This window comes from Bos indicus, chromosome 7, assembly GCF_029378745.1.
Source record: "Bos indicus isolate NIAB-ARS_2022 breed Sahiwal x Tharparkar chromosome 7, NIAB-ARS_B.indTharparkar_mat_pri_1.0, whole genome shotgun sequence".
Taxonomy (NCBI): domain Eukaryota; kingdom Metazoa; phylum Chordata; class Mammalia; order Artiodactyla; family Bovidae; genus Bos; species Bos indicus.
Genome location: NC_091766.1, coordinates 60618240 through 60638337, shown reverse-complemented (window position 1 = coordinate 60638337; position 20098 = coordinate 60618240). Strand labels below are relative to the sequence as shown.

The 20098-nt window shown below is 42.1% G+C and overlaps 1 protein-coding gene across 3 annotated transcripts in view; it reads right to left on the bottom strand.

Moving 5' to 3' along the window:
* ARHGEF37 (Rho guanine nucleotide exchange factor 37) overlaps positions 1-19285 on the bottom strand; it is a 57130-nt gene extending 37845 nt beyond the window's left edge. The window contains exons 1-3 of one of the 3 annotated variants that reach the window (XM_019965220.2): positions 18983-19285; positions 2439-2635; positions 884-1007 (exon numbers count right to left, since the gene is read on the bottom strand). In XM_019965220.2, the coding sequence (XP_019820779.2) occupies positions 884-1007; positions 2439-2624 (310 nt within the window). In that variant the 5' untranslated portion in view covers positions 2625-2635; positions 18983-19285. Of the gene's footprint in view, positions 1-883; positions 1008-2438; positions 2636-18398; positions 18637-18747; positions 18889-18982 lie in introns of those variants that run through there. The other 2 variants (XM_019965221.2, XM_070793840.1) reach the window with 2 other exon arrangements.
* Between the last annotated feature and the right edge of the window lie 813 nt (positions 19286-20098).

Genomic DNA, 20098 nt, shown 5'->3' with positions numbered 1-20098 from the left:
ACTTCCACTCTTGCCACTCTTTCACAATCCACTGTACACAACTACCAAAAGGATCTTTGAAAAAGAAATCTGACCATATCACTCCCCTGCTCAAAATTGTCCAGTGAGGTCTCATCACACTTAGGAGAAAATCCACACTCCTAGAAGGCCTTGTAGGATCTGGTCCTTCTCTGCCTTTTCTATCCTATCTCCCATACTCTCCCCTCACTCATTGCCCTGGAGCCTTACCAGCCTTGTCCATCAAATATCCCAGGCTCATCTCTGCCAAAGAATAGGCCTCTGCATACCTATTTTCTCTACTCTGTCCAGATCATCTCATAGCTGGCTCCTCCCTAACAGGTCTCAGTTCAAATGTCCTCTCCTCAGGAGGCCTTCTCTTTTCTCAAAAGTTACCATATTTGTTATTCTTTAAATTACAAATTAGTACTTAAAATTCTCCTGTTTATCTGTGTATCTTCTGTCTCTCTCACTCACTAACCCAAAAGAACAGATGATCAGACCCTCTGGTTGACTGGACCCTTCTGTTACCTCAGCACACAGCACAGTGAATGGCACACGGCAGGTGATCACTAAGCACCTACTGAGTGAATGACTGTGAAAAACCCTGGGATAGAGTCTCAGCCACACCACTAACTAATTATGTGTCTATCAGTATGTCCTCTCTGTCGTGAGGCCTCAGTCTCTTCGTCTATAGTGATGGGGTTGGGCTGGATATCATCTGAGGGTCCTGCCAGCTCTGACATGCTGTATTTCAGGGACTCCCAAAACAGCCTCTCATTGAGCTGCATCTCCCTGGAATGCTGGGGAAAGTACAGCAATGACCACATGCCTAGAACAATTCCACGGGAATCTCAGGCTGCCAACTGCCTGGTTTTTTGCTCACCGATCAGCTGCACTTGTTCTTCTTCCCTGGAGGCTGTCTCCTGCAGATCATGAAGCAGTCTGCTGTTCACCTTGATGATGTCATCAATGTTTGAGAACAGGACATCCAGATCTCCCTGTGGCAGCTAAAAGGAACAAAGACTCCGTGGAAGGTCGCTCAGGAGTTCGATAAGAGTGATTTTTTGGTAGGTTTCGGACAGTAGTCCAGAATAGTCACGCCATCGGGGTTCCATCTCTCTTGGGAAGACCGTTTCAGAGGAATGTTTGAAAGGACTTTGAAATTTTATAAGTTAGGTATTTTTATTACTCTAAGAGAAGAGAGGAAGAGATGGAGCACTCACCATGAAAGGAAAGCTGAACTGCATTATCCTAGGTCTGCTGCCAACTATAATTTTTCTTCTCTCATTTCCCCGTCTGCCATGTAAGTGTGGGAAGTTGGACTTCTTTCCAGCTCTGACACACTTGGCACCTACCACTATTACCTTTAGATACATTCTGAACTCCAGCCCCTATGAGCTAAACTGCACCACTGTTAAAAGGATGCAGGATATCTACATATGTTGACTGTGCTCAGTTGCTTCAGTCGTGTCCGACTCTTTGCAACTCTATGGACTGTATCCCACCAGGCTCCTTTGTCCATAGCATTTTTTACACAGGAATACTGGAGTGGGTTGCTATACCCTCCTCCAGGGGATCTTCCTAATCCAGGGATTGAACCCACACCTCCTGTGTCTCCTGCACTGCAGGCAGATTCTTTACTGCTGAGCTGCCAGGGAAGCCCTATATAGGATATATATATAGATAGAAGCCCTGGATGCACAATCAAGTGGGAGAAGCTAACTGTAGAAAAATATCTAGAGTATGCTTTATTTTTGCTAAAATAAGTAACAATCTATATTTGTTTGTTTAATGCCTCCAGAGGAAATATCCCAATTTCTGGAGGGTAAAATAAAGGAGGGTTTTCATCTACATTATCTGCTTATTTCATTTATTCAATAAATAGTCATTGGAGTCCATTATTTATATGTCAAGAACTGGAATACACTGAACTATTAATAAACAGCCTTTCCCCTTATGGACCTTACATGCTGGGGGATAGTTGAAATTTTAGAAAGAGAGCCTATGTTATTTCTGAAACTGGGACGAAAAAGATGTAAAAAATGAATACTAAACTAGAAACCCATGTAATGATAACTTTTTCATGTTACCACCCTCTAAATGAGACAATTACAAATAGGTCACTTAAAACAATCTGTTCTAAACTAAATAAAGGGCTATATTATCCATTAGCTCATTTAATTCTCTGAGGTGATTCCTCTCTGCCCATTTAGCAGAAGAATATACTAAAACTGAGCAATTAACACTTTTTATATTAAGGCTCCAAGGTGTCAAAAGCCTTGCTGAAGGTTGCAGGGCCAGTAGTAGAAGTACCATGACTTCACATTCACCACTTTCCCCTCCATCAAGCCTGCCCCAGGAACAGATGTGAGGTCTCAGAAGCCGGGACCCATGTCTGCCTCTCTAAAGACAAGCTGAGTGTGGTCCCACCCAGGTACCTGCTGCAGGCGGCTCCTAATGTCAGAGGCACAGAGCTGGAGCACGTGCAAGTAGGAGACCTCAGTGTCGATGAGTTCCCTGACAGCCAGCCTCTGCTGGAGCAAGGATCTGTCCTCAGACAGTCGATCATCCCCATCTGGAGCACCAGTTCTAGAGGACAGAGCATCGTCCCCATGATTCGTCATGTCAGCAGGTTCTGGAAAGACAGACACATCCAGATTCACTTCTGGGAGCTCTACTGGAACATGCTGCCTTTAGTCCAGAGACAACTATTCACCAAGTGGCCTAAAAACATCTTTAGCTGCCTACAGAGTCAAGATGAACTATTTATTAGTATTTGAACAAATCTTAAAAGGTAGAACACAGCTCAGATAATTGTTGACATTTTAAATTCATTTCCCAGGATTAAGACAATGTGCTTGCTTGGCTTTTTCTTCCTTTTTTGCTCCCCCACCGCCCCCCCATCCCACCCCCTGCAGCTCTCAACCCAGATTTCTTTATCTGGTTCACTGACTCTCTCACCCTCTTTCTCCCAACTCTTCCCTCCTTTTCACCTGCCACTACCCCATTCAGACCATACTACCTATCACCTTGACTATTTCCACAGCCTCCAGAATCATTTTTTCAAATCCAAACCCCTCTCCCACCTGCTGCCCCCCACACCCATTCATCTTGTATATGCTCCCAGTGTAAACTTCCTGAAACAAAGCTTATGATCTGGTATCCTCTGCCTCTGGCCTCATTTTTCCTCTTCCCTGACACTCCAGTGAAAGAAAGTCACAGGCTTTTCTCCATTCCTGCATAGTCATTTCCTGCCTCTGTGCTTTTGCACCTGCTGTGACCCCTCCCATGCCTCTAGGCTCTGACATTCATCTCTAAGGCCTTTCCTGATCCTCCCAGCCAGATGTTCTTTTCTCTTCCATCTCTAAGTTTAAAAAGTACAAATGGCAATACTATGGAAAAGAAAAATCTCCCTACTACAAAACACCTAGAAATGCAAGATCAGCTATAACAAACTGCCTTTTCACTGGATGGCAAGTATTGCAAGAAAGTAAAGGAAATCAGCAGGGATCCCCAACCAGAGGGAATGGAAAACCAGAGCAGGAACAGCTAAGCTGATGCAGCTGTAGCCAAAGTGGACAGGGTGGGCAAAGAAGAGAGCACTGCCCAGCTCAGTGATTCAGAAACTTGGGCATTAGTGCCCAGGGAGAATCAGGAAACAAGCTCCTTTCCTCAAGCACACTAGAGAAATGGGGGAGTAGAAAAGAAATGCCCCTCTACCTACACAGAAAATGACAAAGATGTTTCTTCATCTTGACTTGGGTCCTGAGTAAAGGAAAAGTTCTTTCTGAAAACTCATAACAGGCCTGCTTTCACTGGATCGCAGGTTCAAATGTATACTACACATGTGTTCCAAGGAACTCAATGCTGAGAAATATGCCACAACAAAAAAGAAGTCCTGGACTAATGCTAGTATTAATACCCACAGAAAAACTAAAATGTCTCCAGGAGGACACATTCTTAATCTAGGCCACATGGTACTCCAAGAGATAACCCTGTCCTGAAGATGAGCTTAAAATCCAAAATTACAAGAACTCCAATGTAAGTGAGCATCATCAGAGACAGCAAGAGCAGGATTAGATCCCCAGAACATCAGACAATCAAACCGTCAGAAACTATAAAATAAGCAGGAAAAGAAAAGACACACAAAAAATAAAGACCTGTATGATTTTTTAAAGCACCAAGCAAAACTTACAGATGTTAAAAATTTAGTCTTCAAAATTAAAAACTAAATGGACACTTTAAATATTTAGGAAAGAGAAATAGGAAAGGAGCAGATAGATATGAAGAAATTATCCAGACTGCTAAAAAGAAAGTGAAAATCATGCAAAATACGAAAGAGAATTAAGGGATGTGGATACTGAAATAAGGTCATGTACCAACTCTGTGTTCCAGGGGACAAGAATAAAGAGAGTGAGAAGAGGCAATATATGAAGAGATGAGACTAATAATTGTCCAGAATTTATAAAAGATATTATTGGTTAGATCTGGGAAGTACAAGTCCCAAGCAGGGTAAGTTTTTTTTTAAAAAAAATCAAATCTAAACACACTAGGAGGAAATTTCAGAATCCTGAAGGCCTGGAGAATCTACCTTATAGTTTCCTTGTCAGGAAACTATGTTCTACCAAAATAAAGAAATAAATCACACAAAAAAAGACATGAGATACAGGAAACTGGTAACCTAATATGTGAGAGAGACCAAGGAAATTCCCAAGATAGATCAAAAGAAATCCTAAGTTTGACTGTTGGGGACAGACAGCAAAAAGTCTGGGCTAGATACTAGAATGTCTTGAGGACAAATTTACTGAAACAGCAGAGAATATGGTCCTTATTTAGGCAATTACATAGACAATACATGGTGAAACTAAGAAATAAACCAACAAACAAAAAAATTATTCAACAAGATTGTGCAGAAAAGATAAAAGTAATTATGCGTCACTACCTGATTCAACTATAAATAGAATCTACGCAGGTAATAATGCAAGTGATCTAATTCATATTATGTACTGAGAGGACAAGGTGTTGGAGAAGGAGTCAAAAAGAGCTAAAGTCTAATCCTCCATAGTGAGAATCAAAGAACAATGCCTAAATTGTACTGCTCAAGAAGGAACAGTACATGTGTGCAATCAGCTAAAATCAACAGTAGGAACTGCCTGGTAGTGCCTGGAGAAGGCAAGAGAAGAGGACAAGGTGTTTTTTATAACAAACACTGTACAACAGAATTACCTGTTTCTCCTTCTCATCACAAATGTAGAACTATCCATCTCTTTAAATTATATGCTTTTATAGCTTTGAAGAGGTTTCCCAGGTGATGCTAGTGGAAAAGAATCCGCCTGCCAATGCAGGAGACAAAAGTGATGTGGGTTAGATCGCTGGGTTTGGAAGAGCCGCTATAGTAGGAAATGACATCCAACTCCAGTATTCTTGCTGGAAAATTCCATGGGCAGAGGAGCCTGGCGGGCTACAATCCATGGGACTGCAAAGAGTTGGACACAACTGAGCGCACACGCACACACACACACACACACACACACTGCTGTGAAGTGAACTAAAAATTAAATAATGAAGGACAGAAGTGGTACGCACCTAACAGAAGAAGGAAAGTTATGACCAACCTAGACAGCGTATTCAAAAGCAGAGACATTACTTTGCCCACAAAGGTCCGTCTAGTCAAAGCTATGGTTTTTCCAGTAATCATGTTATGGATATGAGAGTTGGACTATAAAGAAAGCTGAGTGCTGAAGAATTGATGCTTTTGAACTGTAGTGCTGGAGAAGACTCGAGAGTCTCTTGGACTGCAAGGAGATCCAACCAGTCGATCCTAAAGGAAATCAGCCCTGAATATTCATTGGAAGGACTGATGCTGAAGCTGAAACTCCAATACTTTAGCCACCTGATGCGAAGAACTGACTCACTGGAAAAGACCCTAATGGTGGGAAAGATTGAAGGCGGGAGGAGAATGGGACGACAGAGGATGAGATAGTTGTTGGATGGCATCTCCGACTCAATGGACATGAGTTTGAGTAAGCTCTGGGAGTTGGTGATAGACAGGGAAGCCTGGCATGCTGCAGTCCATGGGGTCGCAAAGAGTTGGACACGACTGAGCAACTGAACTGAACTAAACTGAACAATTAAACATAAGAAAAAGTGAGAATTTCTCAATTTTGCTGGAGATCAATATTCCAAAATAAATTATATTCCTGTGCAAATCAACAACAATTTTCAAGAGTTCATTTAAAGAAAAATAGCAGCATAAGAATAAAAAGATTCAATAACAACGTGTTATTTATTCCTTCCTAAATATCTTAATTTAACAAAAGATGGGGAATTCCCTGGCGTTCTAGTGCTTAAGATTCCAGGTTTTCACTGACATGGCCTGAATTCAGTCCTCAGTCGGAGAACTGAGATCTCATAAGCCACACATACAATTAAAAATAATAATAATAGGTGTACAAAATCTTTATGGAGAAAATGATAAAGCTTTATCTAAATATATTTAAGAACTAACTAAGAATTTAAGAATTCCCTGGGGGTTCAGCAGCTAGGACTCTGAGCTTCCACTGCTGAGGGCCCGGGTTCAATCCTTGGTTAGGGAACTAAGATCCCACAAGCCATGCAGTGCAGCCAAAAACAAAATCAAGCAAACAGAAACATAACGAGATACCATTCTATGTTGAAGAGATCAGCAAAATATGAAAATAAAATGTTGGTGACTCTGTATGAATGGGAAATCTCATATACTGATATGATGATATAAACTGTTGCAACCACCCTAAAGAGCAACTTGGCAATATTTAGAAAAGTTGAAAATTCACAAACTATCAGGCCAAGGAGTGCTACTCCTGGATATACCCCCACCTCTGAGAAACTTCTCCATATACACACAAGAAATATAGATGGGAATGTTCACTGCAGTACTGATGAAATAACAAAAAATCAGAAAAAAACATAAATGTCTCAATGCAAGTGAATAAATAACTTGTGGTATAATCACATAATAGAATTCTGAACAGTAAAAAAAAACTATTGATTCATGTATCAACATGGATATACTCACAGATGTTGTAAACAGGAAAAAAAAAATATATAAGCAAGTCCCAGAAGGATATACAGTGTATGTGTTAGTTGCTCGGTGGTGTCCGACTCTTTGCAACCCTATGGACTATAGCCCACCAGGCTCCTCTGTACATGGGATTTCCCAGGCAAGAATACTGGAGTAGATTGCCATTCCCTTTTCCAGGGGACCTTCCTGACCCAGGAATCTAACCTGGGTCTCCCACACTGTGGGCAGATTCCTTACCCTCTTTACCTGGGAAGCCAGAATAATACTATTTCTTGAAAGTTTAAAATGTAAAAGGAAAAAAAATTAAAAAGTTTTTAAAAGTTTAAAATATGTGAAATAATGCTAGATTTTGTTTAGGGACAAATACATGTAGCATAGGCATTAAATATTTTGTAGATGTAATTAGCAATAAATCCAGGTAATTAAAGAAATTTTCACATATTGAGGTATAGGGAAGTCATTCTGGCTTATACATGATTTAACTTGATTTTCTGCTACCTAAAATGGGCTGTTTGTGACTTTTCAGACATACACTGTCATATCTGCTTTAATTATTGAAGAAAATGGCACAATGACCACAAGTAAAGAATGTCTATGTTAAGGATTAAATGCCTCCTTTCCTGGAATACCAATGTTGGTATGCCTTCGATGATAAGACTCCCTCCCCAGGAGCCAAGGTCATACTGACTTACTGTGAACATGCTGATCTGTTGGACTTTTTTCTTTAATAATTTATTTATTTATTACTGTGCTGGGTCTTCACTGCGAGGGGCATTTCTCTAGTTGTGGCAAGTGGGGGCTACTCTCTAGTTGCAGTGCTCTGGCTCCTCACTGCAGTGGCTTGTCTTGTTGCAGAGCACAGGCTCTGGGGCACGTGGGCCTCACTAGTTGCGGCACCCAGGCTCTAGAGTAGTTACGGTGCACAGGCTTAGCTGCTCTGCAGCATGTGGGATCTTCCTGGATCAGGGATCAAACCTGTGTCTCCTGCACTGGCAGTTGGATTCTTTACCACTGAGCCACCAGGGAAGCCACTGATCTGTTTTTTCTGTAACCTTGAAGGAGTATATTCCTGACCTCTTTGATGTTCTTTATTCTGACATAATAATGTAAAACTGTGCTGCAAACCATGCTTCTCTGCAGCAGCTCCTCAGAGTTATCTGAGGGGCTGTCTCCTAGGCTAAAGTCCTCAGTTGGGCTCAAATAAAACTTCTTCTTATTCCTATTATATTTTGTTTATTGATTTATTTCCATCAACACAGGATAAAAGTAACCTCTGCAAAGGGAGCTAGAGCAATGGAATTGGGAAGAGTATCAAAGGGGAGAGGCTTTTTAAGTTAAAGTTTTAATTTTGAGATAACCAGAGATTCACACACAGTTGTAAGAAATAATGCAGAGGTTCTATGTGCCCTTTACCCAACTTCCCCAATGACATCATCAGGGAAAACTACAGTACACTGTCACAGCCAAGATGCTGACACCAACATAGCCAAGATGCAGAACAGTTCTTTCTTGAGGATCCTTCCTTCATGTTGCCTTTTTACCCACTTGGTTGCAGCCCCATCTCATCCTTGCTGCTGCTGCTGCTGCTAAGTCGCTTCAGTCGTGTCCGACTCTGTGCGACCCCATAGACGGAAGCCCACCAGGCGTCCCCATCCCTGGGATTCTCCAGGCAAGAACACCGGAGTGGGTTGCCATTTCCTTCTCCAATGCATGAAAGTGAAAAGTGAAAGGGAAGTCGCTCAGTCGTGTCTGACTCTTAGCGACGCCATGGACTACAGCCTACCAGGCTCCTCCACGCATGGAATTTTCCAGGCAAGAGTACTGGAGTGGGTTGCCATTGCCTTCTCTGATCTCATCCTTAATATCCAGCAAATAAGAATCTGTTCTCCATTTCTGTACTCTCATCAGTTCAAGAATGTATGCAGTGCTGATGTATGGCAAAAATCATCACAATATTGTAAAGTAATTATCCTCCAATTAAAAAGATAAATAAAATTAAAAAAAAGAATGTATGTAAGGAGTTCCCTGGTGGTCTAGTGGTTAGGAACTGGTGCTTTCACTGCCTGGCAGGAGTTTAATCCCTGGTCAGGGAACTGAAATCCCACAAGCTGGGCAGTGTGGCCAAAATAAATGAATAAATAAAATTTCATTAAAAAAAAAAAGAATGTATGTAAATCACAGAGTATCTATATGTGAATTACATAATATATAACCTTTTGGGACTCACTTTATTCACTCAGCATAATTCCCTAGAGATTGATGTAAGCTGTTGTATGTTATTAATAGGTCCTTCCTTTTCATTGCTGAATATCTAAGATGTTCTATTTTTTTAAAAAAAACTAAAGCAGATATGACAAAAATGCCAAAATTAAACAAAGCTAGGTAGTAAGAACATGGGCATTTGTTATTTTGTTCTCTGCTGTTTTCTGAACAGACGAAATAGTTCCTAATATTTAAAGTGGCATGTGTCCCATTCAGCCTTGTACTCGGGTTACCTAGGGCTATGCCTCATCTAGACACTAAGCTCCTGGAGACAAGATGAGCACCCATTTATTGTGTCTTCCTCTCTGTCTCACAATGCTGATACATATATGAATATGTATTTGCATACATGAATGCTCCTTTTCATGTATTAGTAGCAGAAGTTTCTGTCCTGACACTGACCCATGGATCAGATAACTTATACAGGTGCTTGGCAAGAGCAAGGTTGTTCAGAAGGCAGAAGGCCCAGAAGAGCCTGGAACATACCTGTCTGATGCATAGCTCTAGTCCAGCTCCTGAATGCTGCCTGTGGCCCACTAACCTGTCCCTGGCCTGAATCACTGACATTTATCATCCAGAGCATTGCTTCTCTAGAAAGATTCCGACAGGATTTCAGGAGACCTATTAAGGCTACTCTGAACTGTTGCTAAATTAACAAAGTGAAAGTGAAAGTGAAGTCACTCAGTCGTGTCCGACTCTTTGCTACCCGTGGACTGTAGCCCACCAAGCTCCTCTGTCCATGGGATTCTTCAGGCAAGAATACTGGAGTGGGTTGCCATTTCCTTCTCCAGAAGGAAAAGCCATAAGTAATACTTCAAGCCTTAAGTAATACAAAAGCCATAAGTAATACTTCAAGCCGTAAGTAATACAAAAGCCGTAAGTAATACTTCAGAGAGAACTGCTCAATATTTAAAATAGCACTTACAGTAATTGCAATCTAGACCTCCCACCAGGCCTGGGACACTCTCTCAGAGCAGCATCTTGTTGTTCTCTTAGTTTATATCCCATGTAATGGAAAGAAGCACATTTTTATTTCTTTAAAAATATTATATATTATTTGGCAATGAAAAGGAATGATGTACTAATATGCGCTATGACTACAATAAATGAATCTTAAAGACATTACGCTAAATGAAAGAAGTCAGTCACAAAGGACCACGTATTTGATGATTCTGTTTCTATGAAATGTCCAGAATAGGCAGATCTATAGACATGGAAAATGGATTAGTAGCTTACAGGGCTGAAAGCATAATGATTTGGAGTGTAGTGGCTGGATTTCTTCTGGGGATGGTGAAATGTTCTAAATTTATTAGTGGAGATGGTTGCACAACTCGGCAAGTATACTAAAAACCACTGATTTGTACAACTTTAAATGGGTGAATTATATGATGTGAATTATAACTCAATAAAGCTGTTACCTACCCCATCAAATTAGGAAACACTGGCAAGGATGTGGAGAACTGCATCTCTTGTACGTTGCTGATGGGATATAAAATGGTGCAGCTACTTTGGAAAATAGTTTGTCTGTTTCTTTAAAAACTAAAACATACACTTAATAGCAGTCGCACCCAGGGCATCTATTCCAGAGGATGAAAACTTACGCCTATACAAAAACCTGTCTACAAGTGTTTGAGGAAGTTTTATTTGTAAAAGCTAAGAACGAAACAATCAAAATGTTGCTTTAATAGGGGGATTTAATAGGTAAGGATAGCTAAAAAAAAAAAAAAAAAGTGGTATATCCAGTATCACAGAATACTCAGAAATAAAAAGGGATGAACTACTGATAGACTGCAACAACTGGATGGTTCTTGAGGGTATCATGCTGCCTGAAAAGAACCAACTTGAACAGCTTACTGTGTGATTTCATTTATAAAACATCTAAAATGATAGAGAAAACAGAGTAGAGATCGCCTGGTTAGAGATGTTGGTGGAGGGGAGGTGGGTGTGACTATAAAAGAATAGCACAGGGAGAATTTCCTGGTGATAGAATACATCTGTATTATTGAAGTGGTGGTTACAGAAATCTACAGGTGATAAAAGGACATCTAAAATTAAACACGTGAATTATATCAAAGCCAACTTCCTGGTTTTGACATGATGTTACATTGAAATAAGATGTAACCACTGGAGGAACCTGGTGAAGATATACCTAACCTCCATACTATCCTTGGAACTTCGCTCTTGACCTATAATTATTTCAAAATAAAAAGTTAAATAAACAAAGTATTAGATAGCTTAAGTTAGCCACTATCTTTGCAAATGCAGCTTAAAAGCCTAGGAGAGCAGGATGGGTGTCTCTCTTCTACTTCTTGGTCTGGTCTGATAAAGAGGCTTGTCCTGGAGAATACATTTGGGAAAATATGCCTTTCAATAGAGTCTAGTCTATGCTCAGTTCTGAGATCTCCTTGATGTCCTGTGATAGACAATTAAGAACTAAAGATAAAATCACTCTAGTACATGAAGTGAAGTGAAGTGAAAGTCGCTCAGTCATGCCCGACTCTTTGTCCACGGAATTCTCCAGACCAGAATACTGGAGTGGGTAGCCTTTCCCTTCTCCAAGGGATCTTCCCAACCCAGGGATCAAACCCAAGTATCCCGTATTGCGGGAGGATTCTTTACCAGCTGAGCCACAGCAAAGTTCAAGAATACTGGGGTGGGTAGCCTATCCCTTCTCCAGCGGATCTTCCCAACCCAGGAATCAAACTGAGGTCTTCAGCTTTGCAGGAGGATTCTTTATCAACTAAGCTATGAGGGAAGCCCCAGTCTAGCACACAGTAGGTACCAAAAGAAAAGTGTTTGTTGAATGTTATGCAGTGATGGCATCTGAATCTAGGATAGGATAAAACATTTAATTCTCTTCTCTTCTCTCCTCCTCTGTACACACTGGCACAGAAAATTTGGGCATTCACACATTCATTCAACAAATATTTGGAGCAGCTATTTCCAAAAATCCTATTGTTAAGGATTTTTCTGGGTTATGAGGATACAAATAAAGGGGGGAAAGGGGGTTCTACAATAAGGGTAGGGCATTTAAAATATCTGGTTATTTGTTCCAAGGTTCATTCCACTAAAAGCAGAGGGACTGAGTAGATGGACATCTTGGTCATTTCACCCCTTTAAAGATAGAAGTACCAGGGGAAATGAGGGACTTCACTTGCGGTCCAGTGGTTGGACTCCAAGCTCTTATTGCAAGGGGCCCAGGTTCAATCCCTGGCCAGGGAACTAGACCCCACATGCCATAATTAAGAAGTTCACATGCTGCAACTAAGACCCAGCACAGCCAAATAAATAAATATTAGAACAAAACAAAACAAACAAGGGAAATGATACTCTGAACCTAATTCTGACCAGTCAGAAGTGAATGGAGAAATGGAAGTAAGCAGGTCCCAGAAGAAAGTTCACCCTAAAAGTTCCTTCAGAAAGTAAAAATGTCATGGCAGGAAAAGATGAACATCCATCAGTCTTCCACCTCAAGTTAGAGAGGGAGGTCAATTTAAACATTCAAGGGGGAAAAAAATAGATATAAAACCTCTAGGGATTAGGGCTCATGGGCAGGCTAACAAAGAAAAAGTTAAACACACACTAACAAAAGACTGTTGAAGAATAAAGGGAGGAAATACCTATAGAAATGAGAATGGCAACAGAGGGATCCTGGCTAATGAGCCTCATTTATACAAGAGTCAGAGTGGAGGGTCCTGTACAAAGAACTTCCAGAACTCTAAAACCCAGAAGGATCTGGGATTAACAAAACTAATTCTGTAATTCCAAAGTTCTGCCCCTACTATGATTGCCAACTAAATTTTAACATTCATGTTCAGAAAAAGTAAAAACTAGGCACATTGTTTGATGACTTTGTTTTCCTCTTCTTAGCCCTAAAGAGTGACTGCAGGGGTCACTCTTTTAAGATTAGGAGCCCAGACCCTGGAGCTAAAAAACCTGATTTCAAATTCTGATTCTGCGATCAATCCATGTGGCCTTCCTAGGATAACTAAATAACCTTCCTTATAGGGTTGTTATAAGATTTCATAAGAATCCACGTAAAGTGTTTAGCAGAGTGCCTGTTATGTAATAAGCTTTCAATAACAGTAGCTGTTGTTTTTGTTACTATTATTGTTAAACAGGAAAGATTAGCATGACCGTGGATCAGAGGAATGACATCTAAAGACACTTGGCTGATCACACTGAAGCAGATGGTGAAAGCACCTAATCATGATGATTATAATAAGAACTACATAGCAGAGTATGACTGACGATGCAGCTAATACCAATGAAACGGAGCTGAGAGATGGAGAGACCATGAGACTGAGCCCTGAAAGCATTGCTTAATCCAGCCATGATGGAGAATGATTCCCTTTGGGTTTGTTTTTTTTTTTATATGAGCTAACACATTTTCATTCCCCACCCCACTTTGGCCTAACCCACTCTGAGTTGGGTTTCTGCCACTCGAATAAAACAGACAGTCTATCAGCCCTTGGAAAGGGAAACAGAGATCACTTGGAGCCACCACAGGTTAACAGAAAAAAGACAAACAGGTCATGCCAGACTATCCTCATTCCTTTCATGAAAGTCGACTAGATCAGTAGAGCAAAGGAATACCATAAGCTAGTGGAACTGGACTAGGAAGTTATTGCTGATCTCTGATGAAATCCTTACAAATAAGGAATAAGATGAGATAATGGCATAAGATGTGGTCATGGCGGCTGGGGGAGAGGGGGAGGCAATAGGACAGTAATATGGACTAAAAACCAATAAAATACCCAATTCAAAGAGTGTTGATCAGTGTCAACCTCTGGGATCTTCCTTGCTTTTTTAAGGATATCTATTATTTCTTTTAGTGCTTCCCATCTCTGAGACCACCTGAATCTAAACCTCTACCACCTTTCTCCTGAATCAGTACAACAGCCTCCTGACCAATGCATAGCACCAGAGTGCAGTGGTCATTCTTTATGTTTTTCATAAAAGTGACTGTTTTACTTCTCTATCGAAACCAAGACAAGTCTTCTCTGACTCCCATCTCCCTTCCAAGGAACCACTCCCTTCCCCAGTAGATGCTCTAGATGCTCAATTAATTGAATTAATGAATGAATGACCTGGATGAACACTGGCAGAACAGTGATCAAATTGCCAATGACACTGTTACAAGTGAACTTAGACACACAACTCTTAGAAACCACCACAAAGTTTGAGGTAAGGTAGAAGAACTCCCCTTGAATTTTATATTGTAATTATACGATACATATGCTTTATCTGGCTTTTTCCTTTCAGCAAAATTATTTTGACATTCATCCATGTTATAGCATGTATCAATAGTTCATTACTTTCTCCTGCAAGTAGTATACTACTACTACTACTACTACTACTACTACTACTACGTCGCTTCAGTCGTGTCCGACTCTGTGCGACCCCATAGATGGAAGCCCACCAGGCTCCCCTGTCCTTGGGATTCTCCAGGCAAGAACTGGAGTGGGTTGCCATTTCCTTCTCCAATGCATGAAAGTGAAAAGTGAAAGTGAAGTCACTCAGTCGTGTCTGACTCCTAGTGACCCCATGGACTACAGCCTACCAGGCTCCTCCATCCATGGGATTTTCCAGGCAAGAGTACTGGAGTCGGGTGCCATTGCCTTCTCTGGCAAGTAGTATAACATTATATAAATATACCATAGTTATCTACACACTGAATAAAATTTGGTTGGTTCTTGTTTCTCTATTACAATAAAGCTGGACCTAGGAATGCAACGTTTGTCACTTTTTTTTTAGGAATGCAATGTTTAGATTACAAGATAGGTGTATTTTTTTTAGTATTCATTTTATTTATTTGGCTGTGCCAGGTCTTAGTTGTGGCGGGTGATATCTAGTTCCCTGACCAGGGACTGAACCCTGGCCCCCTGAATTAGGAGCATGGAGTCTTAGCCCCTGGACCACCAGGGGAGTCCTGATGTATATTTTTAAAAGATGTCATACTTTTTAAAAAGTGGTTGTACCATTTTATATTCCCACCAGCAGTGTATGAGTTCTATAACCTCAACAACACTTGACGTAGCCAGTCTTTGCATGAAGGGTTATCTGCTTGTGGTTTTAATGTTCATTTCCCTAATGATCTTTAGCGTCTTTCCAAGTGTTTATCTGCCATCAATATATTTTCTTTGGCCATCATGAATTTTTTGTTTGTTTAAATTACAAAAGACTTCCCTGGTAGTCTAGTGGTTGAGACTCTGAGTTTCCATGGCAAGGGGTACGGGTTTGATCCCTGGATGCGGAAATAAAATCCCACATGCCACGCTACATGACCAAAAAAAAAAAAAAAATTTACAAAAGAGGTTCTCATTTATTATATAACTAGACAAAAAATACAGATGTATGTAAATAATAGTCTCCACCTCCAACCCACACATAAGCAACCAGAGGTGCACTTACTAAGCATGCAAATTCTTTTGTTGTTGTTGTTGTATATTTCTTTTTAATTTTTATTTTGTACTGGGGTTTAGCTGATTAACAATGTTGTGATAGTTTCAGATAACACCAAAGGGACTCAGCCATGTATATAAGTATCCATTCTCCCTCCGCCACACCCTTTCCATCCATGCTGCCACATAACATTGAGCAGACTCTCATGAGCTATACAGTAGGTCCTCGCTGGTTGTCATCCATTTTAAATATAGCAGTGTGTACATGTCCATCCCAAATTCTCTAACTATCTCTTCCCCTCATTCTTCTCTGCAGCAACCATAATTTCTTTCTTTAAGAGGCATGCAAATTCCTGCTCAGCTCTTGACAACTGTGATTCAGTAGGTCACAGATGGGGCATTTTGACAAGCCATCATGAATTGATTTGGTAATTCTGATGCAAGTGAGCTATAGTTTCTTAAGAAGGTCTGCTCTTACTCTTGTCCTCTTAAGGAATAGTTGAAGGAAGGAAGTCAGTGAGTCTGAAGAGGCACATCCCTTCCGTACAGGGTGAGCCCATGTACCCTGTAAAGAAGGTGTACATGGACTGCCTTCAAATAAGAAACTTTGTCTAAGTGAATGAGTATATGTGCTCTGTTGTCCCATAGAGCACCAAGAGTTTGGAACCTAAAGATCAAATTAAAAAAAAAAAAAAACCTTTCTAAGAGAGTTATTTTGAAACAAAATTAGGCAACAGAGCCAGCAAGGTAACTGCTACTGCTACTGCTAAGTCACTTCAGTCCTGTCGGACTCTGTGCGACCCCAGAGACAGCAGCCCACCAGGCTCCCCCGTCCGTGGGATTCTCCAGGCAAGAACACTGGAGTGGGTTGCCATTTCCTTCTCCAATGCATGAAAGTGAAAAGTGAAAGGGAAGTTGCTCAGTCGTGTCCGACTCTTAGCGACCCCATTGACTGGGGTCTACCAGGCTCCTCCATCCATGGAATTTTCCAGGCAAGAGTACTGGAGTGGGATGCCATGGTAAGGAATTTGCCAAATTCACCAAGCTTGCAGAAAAAGGACTTCTCTGGGTTGAGAAATGACTGATTGGGGGTGAAGAAGAGAGTGGACAAGACACAGTCCAGGCATACACATACACATTCTCTCTTTCCTTCTCTCTCCCTGAGGAAAAACTGCCCTTTATAAATACACAGTGAGGAATGTAACCACCATACAGGTAGTGTGTGTCTTAACCCAAATTAAACAACAGCTATTTGCCCTAAGCCATACTTCCCTGCCTCTGTTTGCAAGGCCTAAAATGGTAGAGAAAGGAAACAACACGGTATTTGAAAGGGCTGTTCCTTTTATAGATAAATTGCCCAGGCCCTGTCCTCATAATTTTGGATCCATAGATTTTAAAGAGCTTAAGCCTGTCAATAGGCTTTGGACAATCAAGCTCAGCAAAAGCCATTTTGCTTCAGTTACAGCACCCAAACAACCACCCTCCCTGATCAGTTAAATAAAAAGCCATTTATCTGTTCTAGAGCAGAATCAACCAAGGCACTGTTTTCCACAGCAAGCTACTGATCCAAGAGGGATCTGAGCCAACTGCCAAGTAACTCCTGTACCCTGGCAGAAACTCAGCTGAGCCTCCATTGGTGGGCAAGATGAGGGGGGAGCCCCGCTTCCCATGTATGTCCTCCTCTTTTTTCTCATTTAAAAACAATTATACAGATGCTGGCTCCATTCAAAAGGGGCATGTGAGGCCCAATAAACAGTCCTTGTTAGAATGTCTGCTGGTTTCTACCTTCAGCATTTGACCTTGGGTCAAATATTGAGTATAGTACATTATTCTAAATTTGTTGTTTAGTTGTTAAGTCCTGTCTGATCTTTTGTGGCCCCATGGACTGTAGCCTGCCAAGCCCTTCTGTCCATGTGATCTCCCAGGCAAGAATACTGGTGTGGGATGCCATTTCCTTCTCCAGGGATCTTCCTGACCCAGGGATCAAACCTGTATCTCCTGCATTGCAGGCAGATTCTTTACCACTGAGCCAGCTACCAGGGAAGGATTATTCTAAATAGGTGCACTCTTATTTAGGTTACCATCACCAAGGTATGTGCAGTCATTTGTAAGCCACTATAGGGCTGACTTTACATTTGTAAATTTTTAACTTGTAACTTTTGTTTTCTTTTACTTTGGATACAGCCCATTTTTCCCCAGTTCATCACCCTTTCTTAAATGGCATGGCTTTGACTCACTGGGTTGTGTGCACCAGCCTTTTTATTGATCATCCATTACTGTCAGGCACTGGACTTAATATTCATCTGTAGTCTGACAACAATATGAAAGATGAAGCAATCTTTCCTCCAGTTTACAAAGAAAACAGGGCCTTGGAATAGGTAAAGACTGTGCGAGATCAGGCAGCTAGGGGCCTCAGGACGCTGTCTCAACTCAGAGCAGGAACACTCCTTCACCAGCTGCCTCCCTTTAAAGCAAATAAACTGCTCTGAAACAGTGCAGCCTGAGGGCCAGCGTTCAGTCATTCCTCACAGCAGGAATGCTTCATCCTGCTGTCAAATCTGAAACTATGTAAGGTTATGTGTGAAACCTGGGAAGGAGACTCAGGTTTTTAAGGAGTCAGTGATCCCAAGAAGGTCACGAGCCACTGCCTGGGCAAGTGGTCAACTTACCCATTCTCTTAAGTTCGTGGTGCTTGATGTCCAGGGAGTACTGCAGTGGGAGCCAGAAGTTCTGGCTTCCAGTCCCAGCCTTAGCACTATTTCTCTGAGGGCTCTCGGCCCAGGCAGCTCACCTACGGACCACAGATTTCCGTTCTCTTTTCCCCTGGCCTTGATTGCCTATTTATAAATACACTTTCCTTGTCAAGGAAAGTTTTTTTTTTTTTAACCATCGTTTGTATTATTCCATTGTTTTAACGTATATGGAGTCTCATTAAAAGTCCTCCCCAATTTTACACTGAAGCAGGGAGGGATAAACAGACATAAGGAACAATAATTCGTTTTTACCAAGCCAGCTTACCTCTCTGGGCCTCAGTTTTCCACCTGTAAACTGACCCAATTGGGTCAGACGTATCAGATTGCTCGCATTCCCACTAGGCTCAAGACACAAAGCTAACTACCCAGCAACCAGCAACCCGGACCGGCGTAGTCGCTCGCGCGCTCCCCCACCTCCCTTCCAGGATCTCAGCAGCAGCTGATTTCCCAAGAGCCTCCCTGGCCCTATCCTGCCATCCCAATCGCCCGAGTGGACTCACCGCGCTCGCAAGGTGCCAGCTCCCACGGGGAGCTCGGCTGCCCTGGGGACTGCGCAGCCAGGGTGGGAAAGGCGCAGGACTCCCGGACCCGCGCAGCGCTGGAGCCTGCGCGCACTGTTCCCACAGAAGGCCCGGGCGGGCGCGGCTCTGCCCACTGCCTACGTGCGTGCGCCAGGAGGCGGCGGCCCTGGCTCCTGCCTTTGTTAATTGTCCATATGCAGGCAGGTTGTTTTCAGCTGGGTGCTCCCTAGAGCGGGCCCCAGCTGGGGCGACCGGGCGACAGCAGCAACAGCCGTGCGCTGGCCCGGAGCCAGAAGGAAGCCATGTAAGTGGGTGTCGGTGCAGCACCGGGTGACCCGCCCATCCGCCGTTTCTGTTAAGGCACCTACTCCTCCCGCAGGCTAGCCAGCCTCAAAACAGGGACAAGCAGTTAGGCCATCTGGTAGCAATAGTGACCCCAAGATCACTGAATATCTGTGCTCTCGCCGGAATCACCAAATTTTAGGGCTGGACCTTTATTTAATTCTCAGTGTTGACTGCCCAGGACTTCTGGGCTCCTATCCTAGCTCTCCTGGGAGCCCTTTGCGCAAACTTAGATAAATCTGCCAGTTTCCTGAGAAGGTAACAGGCAGGAAGAGGAGGGGTCTCCAATCAGAGGAAATAGGCTGCAAGTGTCTTAAAATTCTGTGTTGCTATGAGGACACCTGGTTCCACCTAACCTTAACTTTTCTCAGTCCTTGAGCTAACCAATGCGTTTTTCTTATGGAAATGTTTTTCTTAAGCTACGTTAATGAAACTATGTATTTGCTTTGGAATTTGCCTTTCTTCAAAATTGTTCCACCGAAAACTAACTTTTGGCTGATAATAGCTCAACAAACCAGAATTCATATCAATTGTTTTAAGGCTGAGGGATGACGCGCCTTATGCCATCCTATCTCAAAACTGCATATTGTGAGAGGGGCCTGGTGAAGCTCCGTCAGCCTTGAGGTGTCTGTCTTTTCTGATGAATAGCTTTCTAACAGACATAAAACAGCTTGCTAAAACTAGCAGGCGGGGGCACTCTCCGTCCCCCTTCTGATGTCTGTGTCAGAAGCGTTCTCTGTCCCTTTTTCACTT